This window comes from Mirounga leonina, unplaced genomic scaffold, assembly GCF_011800145.1.
Source record: "Mirounga leonina isolate KUSES-001 unplaced genomic scaffold, KU_Mleo_1.0 Mir_129, whole genome shotgun sequence".
In the NCBI taxonomy this organism is placed as follows: Eukaryota; Metazoa; Chordata; class Mammalia; order Carnivora; family Phocidae; genus Mirounga; species Mirounga leonina.
Genome location: NW_023270323.1, coordinates 79,417,250 through 79,432,965, shown reverse-complemented (window position 1 = coordinate 79,432,965; position 15,716 = coordinate 79,417,250). Strand labels below are relative to the sequence as shown.

The following is a 15,716-nucleotide window of genomic DNA, read 5'->3' as shown; positions in this document are numbered from 1 at the left end:
AACAAAAAAACAAAAAAACCAACAACAACAAAGAAAGGTACAGAGCCGAAGGAAATACCGAGGTCTCAAGGTCAACTTGGTGACTGATTCGCGCCTCATTGCGGTAGCAGAGGGAGGGACTGGAGTCTGGGCCCAGCGGTGGCTTTCACTGACTGATGGGAGAAGGGAGGGGATGATGGGCGAGCCGGGTTGGTGGGTCTAGTTTTGTTTCTGTGGAAACTACATGTTGGCTGCTTTGAAGGTAACCTTGGTGGTTTCCTTGCAGTGCTGGTTCCGGACAGGGACGTGAGGGTCAGTGTGAAGGCGCTGGCACTCAGCTGTGTGGGGGCCGCTGTGGCCCTTCATCCTGAGTCTTTCTTCAGCAAACTTTATAAAGTACCTCTTGACACCATGGAGTACCCTGGTATGTTACAAGTTCACGGCTTGTCCCTCATGTTTAATCCTTACTTCAAAAACTGTCAAACCATCTTGGCTGTTTTAGTTTAGAGTAGTATGTGTTTTGAGTTAATTTGTGGTATTTCTGAACTGAGTTGTAGCTCCATATAAAACACATAAATAGTAATGTTTTTTGCTTTTCGGACTCCCTGTCGATGCAGTGTTTCGTTTAAACACACGTGACGAGACAGTAGATATGTGGGAACGTAAGAGCCACTTTACATACATATTGGATTTATACCAAAGGCACAAATTGCGTATAATCAAAATTGCTTTGGGTCACACTCCGTGGGGCCAGATGTTCACACTCAGAGACAAGCAGGACCCGAGGCGAGCAGAGCAGCAGCAGATCCGGCCCCTGTAGCGCATGCTGGGACCCACTCTCATGTTGGAGCAAAGCGGGGAGGGGCCGCACTTCTAAAATTACCCTCCCGTTCCCTCCCTTTCTTGGGTGAGGGGACACACTTGTGCTTTTGAATTCATATTAGGTAAGTGTGGACTAGTTTGAGTTTCTCTAGTCTTTTTTTTGAAGTGAAATCTTGGAATTTTGATTATTGGCCGGCAGCCTGGAATTATAATCCAGAACATTATTGTGTTGAAGTGATACCAGAGCTATGATGAATCTAGAATCTTTAAACCCCACAATATTTTTTACCACTCATGGCTGTTACATTCAAGTCTCTTCTAGATTTGGATTGCCCCCTCACCCTTGTTTTTTTTTTCTTCCCTGAGAATGAAGCTTTTATTTTGAGATAGAAAATTGATGGTAGGGGCTTATACAGTGGCTGGGCAATTTATCTCTACAGAGGAGCAGTATGTGTCAGACATCCTGAACTACATCGATCATGGAGACCCCCAGGTCAGAGGAGCCACGGCCGTTCTCTGTGGGACCCTCATCTCCTCCATCCTCAGCAGGTCCCGCTTCCAAGTGGGAGACTGGATGAGCACCATCAGGGCCCTGACAGGTAAGGGCAGAGTTTTCAGGGTATCTTCTAGGTAGAACACCCAAGTTCAAGGTTACGTAAAGGCACTTGCTGTTTGCTCTTCTGGTCAGGAAATACATTTTCTCTGGTGGACTGCATTCCTTTGCTGCAGAAAACTTTGAAGGATGAATCTTCTGTGACTTGCAAGTTGGCTTGTACAGCTGCGAGGGTAAGCATAATCTTTTGTGGAAATCGGTTCTTTGATTAGTGGAGATTTTACCATTGTTATAACTAAAAGTGGGCTTAATACTGAATAGTCCTAGACATTCTAGAGCTGTAAACAATAGTAAACGTGCGTGTGTCCATCACTCCGCTGCAGGAAGAAAGCATTACCGGTAAAGGAAGAGTGTAGTGTAAGTTTCAGTACTCAGAGTGTTTGTTTGAAATGTTCCTTTTTCTAAAGGGTCTATTTAGAAATATACTTTGCCAACACGAAGGTTAAAACCTGTTGAATTAAACACCACCGGCGCTCTCGTGCCCACAGAGCGGAGTCAAGGGGAGTCTCGAGGTTATTTAGTGACCCTGTGTTGCATCCCTGCAGCGCCTCCAGCCTTCATGCAGCAGCGTGGTGAACCTCTGTAGATCAGCTGATCAGTAAATCACAACTGGCCAATCAACAACAGTAAAAATTAACCAGTAAAAATGGAAGCAAAAACCCAACAGTTGTCAAATGAATAGGATACCTTCCCTTTTCAAAATTTCATGGCCAGAATTGTTCCTTAGTTCCAGATGTTCGCCAGGTTTCAGTCAGTCTATCTCTCCAGGGGCACAGCAGATTGCTGGCCCCGAGTCAGCTCCCATCTGCTGTATGGAAGTGCCCACGTGTGCACTGAGGGGTGGGAAGGGCGCGGCCACGGGGGGCTCTGCCGTTGTTGGGGGGCCGCGGAGTACACGGCCGCTTAGCAAAGGGCACGGGTCCCCTGTCGGCCCCGGGTCTGAGACTTGTTTTAGAATGGAGTGGTTTACCCCTGATCCATGGTCGCGAAATTGGTGTCTGGGAGTAGAGGCCATGACCAAGACAGCAATGGGAGGAAGAAAGAAACAAAGTGATGTGGAAGGGACACATTTAGTTTTAAACTTGAGTTAATGACATTTCTGAGAGATGTGGGAAAAATGCAGCATCCCTGCTGCGGTTAGAAGAAGAGGAAACGGGTATATGGAGGCGTGATGTCATAACTGTCAGGAGGCAGTGACGGCACAGGGTTGACCCCGACGCCGTCCCGCGGCGGCCTTGTCTTCCAGCACTGTGTCATGAGTCTCTGCAGCAGTAGTTATAGCGAATTGGGATTACAGCTGATCACCGACATGCTGACCTTGAGGGATAGTTCCTACTGGCTGGTGAGGACAGAGCTTTTGGAAACTCTTGCAGAGATTGACTTTAGGTAAGTGATCAATCAGGTTCCTTAGGTCCGTAAACCAAAGCTGCTGGGAGTTCGAGCCAGGAATCAAAAGGCCTGGGCCAGTTGCTTCTAGTACTGATTTGTGATGGTCATCGAGTAACCTGTGAGTTGGGAATCTGGGTGGCGTGGAGAGCTGATGCTGGTTTCCTCCTCAGCTTGCTCTGTGTTTGCGATTTTAAAATATGGGCAGAGGAGTAGGTCTTTCTGGTGGTCTCAGTCATCTAAGCGTCCTGGATGGCGGGAATGATAGAACTCAGACTTCTATCACTCCTGCTTGTATGTACAAAAGGAACGTCCTCCTCATTATACCGAACTTAGGTCAGACAGCCTGTCTGTATTGTTGCAATTAAAAAATAACTTGATGCCTTCTGCATTTTCTAGGAATAAGTTTGGTTTAAGATGTTTTCTTCCAGTGCTTTCTTTTAGAAAGGGAAATTTCTTTTATTACCCAGGCATTTGGGTGTTCTTCAAGCAGCTATTACAAAGTCCTTGTTATGTGCCAGGCTCAGGGCTATTGCCCTGAGTGGTTAGTGGTTAGTTTCTTTTTCCCTCAGAACATGTCTCTGAATGGGGGTTCCTCTCAGCTCCGCCCACTGGAAAGGACCCTGGGGAGGGGGCAAGGAACCTGCCCGAGGCCGTGCGGGGCTCCCCACAGTCCGCACTCACCTTCCCTGGTGGCTGAGCTCACTCTGAGTCCACTTGGAGTCTCTCACAGTGATAGATGGTGATATTTATTTTGAAGAAAACAGTTTACAGAGTCTGAAATGAGGATGGGAATATGAACTCTACTTACTTAAAAACCATCCTTCTGTGGGTCTGAGGAAGTGCTCTCTCTCCGGCCTTCTGGGTGGCCGGCCCAGCCCCCTCCGGAGCAGCCGCCGTCTGTGTCCTGTGTGTCAGGGTCATGCAGGCCAACGGTGGGTGTCTGTGGACTCACTAAATTGTTTCGTGTTAAAAATGTTCTTTTGTTAGGTTGGTGAGCTTTTTGGAGGCAAAAGCAGAAAACCTGCACAGAGGGGCGCATCATTACACAGGGGTAAGCAGTTCATTGTTATGAGGCCGTGTCGTAACTTCTAGGAGTTGCGCTTTCCCAGGGGTGTGGGTCTCCTCTCAGCGCGCTCTGTTCTAGATCGACTCTGCGATTCAGGTCTTGACAGTCGTGCTTGTGTGTGTGAATTTAAGGCTGGTGATCGTGAGTTCTCCCTCACTGGCCTTCCAGAGTATCTTACCTGAAATTGGGTTAAAGACAGACATCATATCTAGCTTTTTTATCCTTCTCTCTGAAGCTTTTAAAACTGCAAGAACGAGTGCTGCATGATGTCGTCATCTATCTGCTCGGGGACGAGGACCCCAGGGTGCGGCACGTTGCCGCAGCAGCTTTGATGAGGTATTTACCACGCATTTTCTCTCTTTGCTCACTTTAGTGGTGGAAGCACTAAGTGGTAGGAGGAGGGGAGCTGGGTCATCTAGAGAGTAGGTCAGCATTCCCAGATCCTGGCGCTCACTTTCAGCTCTTCCAAAACTATCAGAAAAGATACTATTTACTGCCCAGGAGTCTAAAGTGAGGGTGAAAACGGCTAGCCTCCTGCTGTAAAAGTGACGCGCTTTCACTGTCAGAAGCTTGGAATATAGAGGAGAGCACGAAGAAGAAAATAGAAATCTCCTTCATTTCTGTCACTGGAGATACTCACTGTGAACATGTTGAGGTATATCCTGTGTACGAGTCTCTTCAGAATCGGGACCAAGTGTACGTGCAATTTTGTGATCTGATCATTTCCACCTAATATGTTATTACATCTTCCTGCTGTGAAGGAAGTGCTGTAAAAAAAACTGTGACCACCAGTGATGTCTAGGGCCGCACCCTGTGCGCAGATATGTTCATATGTTTGTACTGAAGTGCGTGACATGTCATACAGAGTGAGATCAGTGAAGGCTATGCATGCTGTTTCAGAAAAAGAAATTGTAGTTAGTGGCCAGTAGTTTATTCTGTAGTTGCGATAAACTTTTATGTAAATATTATTTGGTTGGATGTTAAGTTTTCTTTGACTTAGATAATGAATAATGCTCATGAATATTGTTACACACAAATGTTTATGTGTACATTTTTTTCCTTAGAATTAATTCCTGGAAGTTGAGTTACTAGGCCAAGCTTTCTGATGTTGTTGTTGCTTTTTTTTTTTTTTTTCATAGCTTTACTGAAGTATGATTTTATATCTCTTAACATTCACCCATTTTAAGTGTACGATTTAATGATTAGTAGTAAATTTACAGATTCATGTAGCCATCACCACGATCCTGGTTTTAGAACATTTCCATTACCCCAGAAAGCTCCCTTGTGCCCACGTGCAATCACGAATCCACTTCCTTTTCTGGACATGTTATATAAATGGGATCATACAGTAGATGGACTTTTGCCTCTCGCTTTTTCCCCTTAGTTTTCAGGGTTCGTCCATCCTGTCGTGTGTACCAGAGTGTGTTCCTTTTATTGCCACATACATAGTTCTCCGTTACAGGGGCGACACTGTCTTTTCTTTACCCAGTCACAAGATGATTGATATTACTTCCACTTTTTTGGCTACTATGGATTGTGCTGGCTGAACATTTGCCCACAAGACGTCGTGTGGACATATGTTCTCATTTCATTTGGGTCAGTACCTAGAAGTGGATTTCTTACGGGTTTTGGTACTTCCTGTGAAATTGGTGTCCAGAAACATACCAGTCTCTACTTCTTCTTTTTTTTTTTTTTTAAAGATTTTATTTATTTGAGAGAGAGAGAATGAGAGACAGAGAGCATGAGAGGGAGGAGGGTCAGAGGGAGAAGCAGACTCCCTGCCGAGCAGGGAGCCCGATGCGGGACTCGATCCCGGGACTCCAGGATCATGACCTGAGCCAAAGGCAGTCGCTTAACCAACTGAGCCACCCGGGCGCCCCAGTCTCTACTTCTTAATGACCAGAATATGACTGTGCCCGATTCTTCTCACCAAAAAAATATTTCAAAAAAAGTTAAATACGTATCGATTGTTGAGGCAGAAATTGGCATTTCTTTTTAAAATAACTTATCTTTTAAAAGTAATAACACATGTTTGCTGAACAAAATTTAGGGAAAATATAAAATAGGAAATAAAAATCTCTGTGATCAAACTAATCAAAACCAAAGTTCCATTTTGATGTATATCTTTTCTTTTTTCTTTTTTTTTTAAAGATTATTTATTTATTTATTTGACAGAGACAGCGAGAGAGGGAACACAAGCGGGGGAGTGGGAGAGGGAGAAGCAGGCTTCCCGCTGAGCAGGGAGTCCGATGTGGGGCTCGAGCCCAGGACCCTGGGACCATGACCTGAGCTGAAGGCAGACGCTTAATAACAGAGCCACCCAGGCACCCCTGATGTATATCTTTTCTGTTTTCAGTGTTGTCATTTGCATATTTCTTTGTTTACTTGTGAGGTGTACCTTTTGTGCACTTAACTGGGTTAGTATGACTTGCCTAATCAACGATTTTGGACCTTTCCCACTTTCTGCAAATGATAGCCATTTATTTTACCTTAGAAAAAAGTTGTGCTTATGATCATATCTCCACAGAAGAGAGATTTTAATTAAGGATCCTGGGGTTTGCAATGTGATGAAGCAGTTGTTTCTAAGAGTTATGAGCCCTGTCCACAAGGGTATGAGTACACTCATGCAGAACATGCCCTGTCCATTGCAGAAACGAGCCCTTCTGCTCTTTTGGGAAATGTTGCCTGTATTCTGCTTTTGAGGGGAGTTTAGATTTGTGAGGGACGTCTGCTGGAGCTTTGCCATCTGGGAGTGTGTGGGCTGGTTTTGCAGGCAGAACTGCAAAAGGGAGTAAGGGCCGGCCCCTGGTGTTCAGATCTGCTCTGTGCTCTAGTACTTTCTGTGAACAGTGGCTTCATGGACCTATTCATCTTGCTCAAGAGGACTGGAAAGAGAACTTTAAATCAGAGCATTTTATTATATGTAGAGAAAGGTAGTTAATTCCACGACGGACAGAAAGGCAGTACGGCGCCTCGTCATATCAGGGTTGGCATGACTGGTGTGTGGGCGATTGGTCCTGGGACCGGCAGCCCCGCTCTGCTGGGCTGGAGGGCCCCCCGAAGGAGGGAGCTGCTGTCAGTGGGTAGACTGTGCTGCAGGCTTCCCCACCTCGACAGAGGAGGGTGGTGCATCACAGGTGAGTTTCAGAGACTTCCGTCAGTAAGTATACTTTACTTCTACGGTAGGCTTGTCCCAAAGCTGTTCTACAAGTGCGACCAAGGACAAGCTGACCCTGTCGTGGCTGTGGCGAGAGATCAAAGCAGTGTTTACCTGAAGCTCCTCATGCACGAGACGCAGCCTCCATCTCACTTCTCCGTCAGCACCATCACCAGGTACGTGTGCTGCGTGTGGCCTGACGTCATGGGTGGGAGGGGGACTTTCCTGACACTTCCTGCTTTCTACAGAAGAAGCTTCAGGTGAGGGCGTTTGCGTAGGTGCTCTCCTTCGGTAGTTTGTCCTTTCTGGGATCCGCCACCCATCAGCCATAGTCGCAGCGAGGACTTCATGAATCTTCCAATCCGCTCACTACCAGCCACCTACTCATAAGTGTGTTTTTGTGTGTGATGCTTCTGCTGTGTCTTATCTAAAACCTTGTCCGGTAACGTTTTCACTCTATCACTCTATCTGCGTGCTCTACCCCCGACTGTTAGGGGGCTCGGCAGGGTTAGTTAGGGTTGTCCACTGGTGCAGTGCTTTGCACTTAGGACTATAGTCACGTTGTTGTGAGAAGCTTTTAAGTGCTGTTGCCGTTGGTGGCATCCAGCCTGTGCTTGTCGGGCCTCAGACGAGCATGGACTGTGGAAGTTGTTAGTGCAGAAACACTTTAATGAAGCAATCATTCCTTTGCATTTTAGTTTGCAAAGAAGGCTGCAGAAGTGATCATAAAAGACTATCTCATGCAGTTTAACTCTCTGTGTTTTAAATGTTACTTTAAAAATGAGTTTTATATGTAGCTCTCCTGTTTGTTAGTGGCAATATTTTTTAAAAGCTTAGCTGTCAAGGCTGAGATGTTTGCTTGATGCTTTTGTTGTGAATTTGGAACTCCGCTTGTCAGATTTTGGAAGTTATTCCTCAATAGATAACATCTCATGTAAAGATTGCTTTAAAAACACACGTGGACATAATTTTCTCAGAGAATTTCCTTTTTGTAAACCTAAGAAGTGGTCTTTTCTTCTCTCTGAGAAGATTCGGGATAAATATTCGTTAAAGATAAGCAAAAGCAGCGTGAGAGGGTCTCATCAGGAGTTGAACAAGCTTAAGGTAAATTGCTTTTTCTGAGCATCAGTTCAGAAAATGCCAGCAGAGATGAGTATAATATCGCATTAAAATTGGTTACTCACTACTACTTTGAAAGTCTTCCCCGTTTCTTTTTTTTTTTTTTAAGATTTTATTTATTTATTTGAGACAGAGAGAATGAGAGAGAGAGAGCACATGAGAGGGGGGAGGGTCAGAGGGAGAAGCAGACCCCCCCGCTGAGCAGGGAGCCTGATGTGGGACTCCATCCCAGGACTCCAGGATAGTGACCTGAGCCGAAGGCAGTCGCTTAACCAACTGAGCCACCCAGGCTCAGGCTGGCCTCTGGACATTGGCTGTGTTATTTGGTTCTTGCGTGGCCAGCTCCGTGGCCAGCTGAGCTGCGCCGTTGGCACCTTATTAGCTGTCTGCTGTTTGAGAATTGATGTGGGAAGAAAAGAAGTCTTCTGAGTTTTGTTGGGTTCTGAGGACACTGGGCGATTCGGAACTGAATCCAGCACTAGTCCTGCTTGGGCTCTGCTGATAGGGCTGGGGACTCAGGATCTGTAACTTCAGCAAGGGGTGGAAATCGTTGTGTGCCGTGAGTGTGGTCTCGGGAAGCACCGCAGCGGCCCCGCAGTGGAACCAGCACTTTCGTCTTTCCTGCAGTCGGGACTAGCTTCAAGAAGGATTTCTTTCACCTTAAAAGTTTGAAAGATGAGTGGTTTGGATGGGTGGAGAGGGGGCCATGAGCCTGTGGTGAGGCAGCACGGCCCGGGGCGCCACGGCGTGGGTGCTCGGGGCGGACTGGGCTGGGTTCACTTCCGGTCGGTCTGTCACGTCAAAGTCAAGACTGCTGGAACTTCTCGTAGGCCTTAATCTTAAACTTAGAAATGCCATTTGAATTTTGGAAGTGTCATAAGCTTTATTTTATTTTATTTTTTTTTAAAGATTTTATTTATTTATTCATGAGAGAGAGAGAGAGAGAGGCAGAGGGAGAAGCAGACTTCCTGCAGAGCGGGGAGCCCGATGCGGGACTCGATCCCAGGACTCCGGGACCATGACCTGAGCCGAAGGCAGACGCTTAACCATCTGAGCCACCCAGGCACCCGTGTCATAAGCTTTAGTAGTAGGTTTTAAGTTTCCGTGTTTTTCTCGTTAGAATATACAGAGGCTATAACTTACTGCCGAGCATGACGGACATCACTGTGGAAAACAACCTCTCCAGAGTCATCGCGGCAGTTTCCCGTGAACTGGTCACGTCCACCACGCGCGCACTCACAGTAAGTCTCCTTGGTTGGCCTTGGCGAAATTGACTCTGGGTGGTTCCTGCAGTCGGTTCTTCATGGTGAGTTGCCGTGTGAGAGCTTGCATTCGTGGGGCTCACTAAGAACTTGTGCTTCCTGGAACAGAATCTTGGTGTATTCTAAATGGAGATTACACAACTATTTCTTTTTCCTGATTATTAAAGTAATACATGCTCATTGTAAAAAAAACTCAGCCAGTACAGGAAGACATAAAAATGAGAATAAAAACTGCCATGATCGAGTTGGTAATGTGTCAGAAGTTCAGAATGCCTCCAATATAACTGACTCCGTGATATGTGATGGACGCTAAGGGAAAGACATCAGAAATGCCAGCCAAGGTGTTTGTGTAACGTACTCACCCGTATCATTTTCTGTGACGCTGGCAGCAGAAAAGGACCGTGATGTCCAAGAATGCATGATGATTAAATTCTGATTCCAGCGAAACTCGTATCTATTACGCACCCATTGCCATGGGCTTCGGGACTGTCTAGTGTTACAGGGGGGCGGAGTGGGGGTGTGCTGGCGTGTAGTCCGGTCTCTGTTAGGAAGTCCTGTTCACACATGTACCTTTCTCACGTACTCAGGAAAGTGACGGCAAAAAATGGCCAAAATGAATTTTTGGGCTGTCATCTTTGTTTCCTTCTTTATATTTTTCAGATATTTGCAAATTTTCTAAAATGAACAAGGGTAACTTCCATAATCAGAAATAGAGAATATTATACAAGGTAGTGTTAATTTGCTGATTGCCAGGTTAAACCTCGTTGTTTATTTTATGTGACAGAAGAAATGCTTACCTGTTGTAGAAAACGCCAACAATTAGGATTAGGCTGTCTTGATAAGAACATAAGTGCCTTTTAAACCTAAATATTGTTTGGCGTCTCTAGTTTGGTCTTCCCTTGATTTGTTTAAAATATCAGAAACTTTACTTATTTGTATTTATTGTGGCTTCCACGTATCGGGCACTGTTCTCGGCTTGGGATATAAACACAGAGAAGGGTTCGTGCCTTTGTGGTCCTTGCAGTCTGTCAGGAGATGGACGTCAGTGAGCTCAGGGCAGAGGCGGGGACGCGGCATTGTTGGACATTCTGATCAGAAGGCTGCTCCAGCTGCCGGCCTGTCTTCACGGCACACGATGGGCCCTCCTTAGAGCCTGTATTCCCCATGCCCTGCTCTGTCTTTGAAGGATGAATGGGTGCCATGGTAGGACAGATATTGTTAGACACAGACCTCAATTATGTTTTCATTGTTCATACTTTTTATGAAGGGCGAAAGGTTCAATTTAATAAATGCTTTTTGTGCGTGGGTGTGATTTTACTGTCCTCTTCTCCTTTAGTTTGGATGCTGCGAAGCTCTGTGTCTCCTTTCAACCACCTTTCCCGTCTGCATTTGGAGTTTAGGTTGGCATTGTGGGTATGTATTTTTCTCAGCATATAGTTATCTACCCTCATGTGATATGGACATTGCTATTGGAATCCTGTTTTCTTTCTTAAATCTTTTCTCAGTGTGACCTTTTGGACACGTACCCAAAGGAATCCTTGCTTCTGCCCTGTTAGCTGTGTGGGAAATTAGTGATAGAGCTCTCGAAAATCTGGATTCTCTGTGATTCTCATGGGTGTCAAATGCTCACTCTTAAGTGCTTTGGAGGATTTCAGGGTGTCATTTGTAGGTTCATTTTGGACAATTCACATATGTTGGCAGGATGTTTCTAATTGGCTTGATTCTCTCCAAATGGCTACACTATGTACTAGAAATTTAGAAACATTTTTTGTTTGAAATCAGATGTGACCTGTCGTGTAAAATCATGATGAGCTAAAGGAACTGGCAAGCTTATATGATCAGTTTCTATTTAAAAATGAGTTTCTTCCGCTAGATGGCCCGAATAGCATCTGTGAAATAATTTCGAAATCTCCTACAGCACTAAGGAGTAAGCTTTTATTATGTGTACCGATTACTGAGAGACATTTTGGTGACTCGCCATCATATTTGGAAACAAATCTGCAGATTTCTTGTGTGTCAGCATATGGCCAGCTAACATTTGCTTGGAGTGGATGGATTGCTGGTCTAGAGTGGTTGCTTCCTTTTGTCCACAGGTAGTTATCGAGCAACCTCAGTTTCTGGTCAGAGATCCTGTACCTGACCTGACTAAGCAACTGTGGCATTGGAGTAAAATAATGCTAAGGCAAAATTCAGAGAAAGCTAAAAAGTTATAAAAAAAGAGTTTCAATAGTTTTTTTAATTATTATTTTTTTCCTTTCTTTTTTTTTTTTTTTTAAAGATTTTATTTATTTATTTGAGAGAGCGAGAATGAGAGAGAGTACATGAGAGGGGGAAGGTTCAGAGGGAGAAGCAGACTCCCCGCTGAGCCGGGAGCCCGATGTGGGACTCAGTCCCGGGACTCCAGGATCATGACCTGAGCCGAAGGCAGTTGCTTAACCAACTGAGCCACCCAGGCGCCCAATTATTATTTTTTTAAGATTTTATTTATTTTTTTGTCAGAGAGAGAGCGCACAAGCAGGGGGAGCAGCAGAGGGAGAGGGACAAGCAGGCTCCCCACTGAGCAGGGAGCCCGACGTGGGGCTGGAACCCAGGACCCTGGGATCATGACCTGAGCTGAAGGCAGACGTTTAACCATCTGAGCCACCCAGGCGTCCCCAGTTTGAATAGTTTTAATCAGATCTGCTACCTGGTTTCCTTTCTCAATGATATTTATGGAGCTGTGGCTTACTGGAAGGATGTCAGTTAACAATAGTAAAACCACTTTATGAGCTGGTATAAAACGTGGTGACATGCCTTCTTCCTGGTTCATTAGAGAAGGCAGGACTGTTTGATTTAAAGTTTTTGTCGTTTAGGGGCGCCTGGGTGGCTCAGTCGTTAAGCGTCTGCCTTCAGCTCAGGTCATGATCCCAGGGTCCTGGGATCGAGCCCCGTATTGGGCTCCCTGCTCAACGGGAAGCCTGCTTCTCCCTCTCCCACTCCCCCTGCTTGTGTTCCCTCTCTCGCTGTGTCTCTTTGTCAAATAAATAAATAAATAAATAAAAATAAATTTAAAAAATCTAAAGTTTTTGTCGTTTGACCTGGCACACGTCTCCTTCCAGGGTGCCCCCACTGAACACCTCTGATGAATCGAGAAAGAGCTGTACTGTTGGCATGGCCACAATGATCCTCACCTTGCTCTCATCAGCTTGGTTCCCGCTGGATCTCTCAGCCCATCAGGATGCTTTGGTTTTAGCCGGAAACTTGCTTGCAGGTATTGGTACTGAGCTGAAACAGGGACTTCAGGTCTATAGCTTTTGTTTCCTTCTAGGGAGTGGGGTGGTGAGCACATGGAGGGAAATTACTCCAGTGATGGTTTGATCCTGTAGTCCGAGCGTCCCATGTGACCAGCGTGGGTGTGTGCTGTGGGCAGCTGTTCTGAGCCGAGTAGTTTAAAGGAGCCCCTTCCCTGTGCAGGCCCTTAGTTGGCTACGGGTGAACGCATTTCTAATTTCGCTTTAGCAGGCACCATGGCTGTAAGAAAGCATGGGATTTGGGCTCTGCTCTCAAGTCAGCCGTGGATTCAGTGGGTGACACACCATAGTATGGTGGGAGTGCCAAGGAGCCACAGTCACTGTGCTGTGGGGGACCAGGACAGGAAACAGGTTTCATGGGCTGGCAGGAAAGGGCACACCAGGCGGAGGGCATAGCCTGTTTGAAGTCAGGGAGACATGAAAAATTGTGTGACGTGTGAGGACTGTAAGTAGTTTGGGATGTCAGATGAGGACGAGGATGGAGGATGTGGCGGGTGAGGAAGGAGGCTGCTGAACTTGAGGGGTGTGGGGTGCTGCCTCGTTAAGGAGGACTGTGGTGTTTGCTGTGGGAGGTCATGGAAGAGCCTCATGGAGGGACTAGCTGTGGGACAGAGTCCCTCCACGGGCTTGAGTGTGGCTTGGAGAACAAGGTAGGGAAACCCACTTGGGAGGTTCATGTCGCAGTCAAGGCGAGAGAGAGTCTCAACAAGATCCCGGCTGTGGGCCGTGGGAGAGGACTCTGACTGGAAGAGACTGGAGGGGCAGGAGCAGCAGGCCATGGCCACCAGTGGAACTTCGGTTGTAAAGATCTGGAGGGCCTGGGGTGATTGGCATGTCACCAATGTATGGGTGGGTGTATGTCCGGTGGTGACATTCGTGAAAGTCCATTTCCTGTGGAGTTGGAGGGATCAGTTGACCACCAGGTGGAGATGGCCAGCAAACTCAAAGTAGGCGGGTCTAAATGACTTAGCTTCCCTAGTGATTTTCTCTTCCCCTCATCACAGCCAGTGCCCCCAAATCTCTGAGAAGTTCCTGGACCTCCGAAGAAGAGGCCAACCCAACAGCTGCCAAGCAGGAAGAGGTCTGGCCAGCTCTGGGTGACCGGACCCTGGTGCCCATGGTGGAACAGCTCTTCTCCCACCTGCTGAAGGTGATTAATATCTGTGCTCACGTCTTGGACGATGTGGCTCCGGGACCAGCAATGAAGGTAACTTTAGGCTTGGGCAGCTCAGTGACCCCGTGGCGCCGGACCTGCCTTCGCTCACTTGTCTGCCCCTTCCTTACTCTCTTTTGCTTTAAATGAACAGAATTGCTCATAGAGTGACACTGAGTTTAATACCAAAATGTGTCATCCAATTTGTAGCTCTTTTGGTACCGTTCTGTTAACTGTCGCCTCTGAGAGGGAAAGAACTAGCTGGATTCTTAGGCTTTAAGCATTAGCTGAGAAAGCTCACAATTGAAGTTGCTGTCTCCTGGAACGTTCACAGGTTGTTCTGCTTCTCTATGAAGTACAGGTCCACGAATGAGCTTCAGGACAAATGGTGACGTGTTTGCACAGTGAATTTAAGATAGATGAGTTCACTTATAATTGTATCCAATTATTTGCCCTCCCGTGTTTTCCATCTCAAGTTACTTCCATCATGAAAAAGCTCTTCTAACTTCACGTTCTCCCTTAGCGGCCATTTGGTCTCCCTGTCACTACAAACTTTTCTGAAGAGTCGTGTCTCCCCACTTCACACCCTAGTACCTCCTGCATGCTCTGGCACTGGCCTGGACGCTGTCCGCAGCTCCGGCCACCGATTCTTTTTTTTTTTTATGTTAATCACCATACAGTACATCATTAGTTTTTGATGTAGTGTTCCATGATTCATTGTTTGCATATAGCACCCAGTGCTCCATTCAGTACGTGCCCTCTTTAATACCCATCACCGGGCTGACCCATCCCCCCACCCCCCCTCCCCTCTAGAACCCTCAGTTTGTTTTTCAGAGTCCATAGTCTCTCATGGTTCGTCTCCCCCTCCGATTTCCCCCCCTTCATTCTTCCCCTCCTGCTATCTTCTTCTTCTTCTTTTTTTTTTTTAACATATATTATTTGCTTCAGAGGTACAGGTCTGTGATTCAACAGTCTTACACAATTCACAGCACTCACCATAGCACATAACCTCCCCAATGTCCCATCACCCAGCCACCCCATCCCTCCTACCCCCCACTACTCCAGCAACCCTCAGTTTGTTTCCTGAGATTAAGAATTCTTTATATTAGTGAGGTCATATGATACATGTCTTTCTCTGATTGACTTATTTCGCTTAGCATAATACCCTCTAGTTCCATCCACGCCGTTGCAAATGGCAAGATTTCATTTTCTTTTGATGGCTGCATAATATTCCATTGTGTATATATACCACATCTTCTTTATCCATTCATCTGTTGATGGTCATCTTGGCTCTTTCCACAGTTTGGCTATTGTGGACATTGCTGCTATAAACATCGGGGTGCGCGTACCCCTTTGGATCCCTACATTTGTATCTTTGGGGTAAATACCCAGTAGTGCAATTGCTGGATCGTATGGTAGCTCTATTTTCAACTTTTTGAGGAACCTCCGTACTGTTTTCCAGAGTGGTTGCACCAGCTTGCATTCCCACCAACAGTGTAGGAGGGTTCCCCTTTCTCCACATCCCCGCCAACATCTGTTGTTTCCTGACTTGTTAATTTTAGCCATTCTGACTGGTGTGAGGTGATCCGGCCACCGATTTCTTTAACCCCCGGCTGCTCAGCCTTCGGCTGCCACTCTCCAGAGCCACGCTTCCGCCAAGATCGGTCTTTGCATCTCGTGGGTACCTCTTGGGTCCTGTCTCACTTCTCCTCCACACCCTCGGTGCCGCCACGCTGGTCCTGATGCGGGCGCTCCCACTGGCCTCCAGGTTGTCTCTTGTTCCTCTCTCACCCCTCTGCTCCCGGGCACTTCCTGGTTTCTCCTCTCTGCCCAGCACAGAGGGCCTGCAGGCTCCATCCTAGGTTG

The 15,716-nt window shown here is 46.6% G+C and overlaps 1 protein-coding gene across 6 annotated transcripts in view; it reads left to right on the top strand.

The window, feature by feature from the left end:
• HTT (huntingtin) overlaps positions 1 to 15,716 on the top strand; it is a 139,330-nt gene that overhangs the window by 53,128 nt on the left and 70,486 nt on the right. For all 6 annotated transcript variants that reach the window (XM_035005403.1, XM_035005405.1, XM_035005408.1 and 3 more), the window contains 11 exons: positions 266 to 403; positions 1,242 to 1,400; positions 1,490 to 1,587; positions 2,661 to 2,800; positions 3,791 to 3,854; positions 4,105 to 4,205; positions 7,056 to 7,202; positions 9,266 to 9,386; positions 10,744 to 10,820; positions 12,506 to 12,657; positions 13,702 to 13,904. In XM_035005403.1, coding sequence (XP_034861294.1) covers positions 266 to 403; positions 1,242 to 1,400; positions 1,490 to 1,587; positions 2,661 to 2,800; positions 3,791 to 3,854; positions 4,105 to 4,205; positions 7,056 to 7,202; positions 9,266 to 9,386; positions 10,744 to 10,820; positions 12,506 to 12,657; positions 13,702 to 13,904 — 1,400 coding nt within the window. The remainder of the gene's footprint in view (positions 1 to 265; positions 404 to 1,241; positions 1,401 to 1,489; positions 1,588 to 2,660; positions 2,801 to 3,790; positions 3,855 to 4,104; positions 4,206 to 7,055; positions 7,203 to 9,265; positions 9,387 to 10,743; positions 10,821 to 12,505; positions 12,658 to 13,701; positions 13,905 to 15,716) is intronic.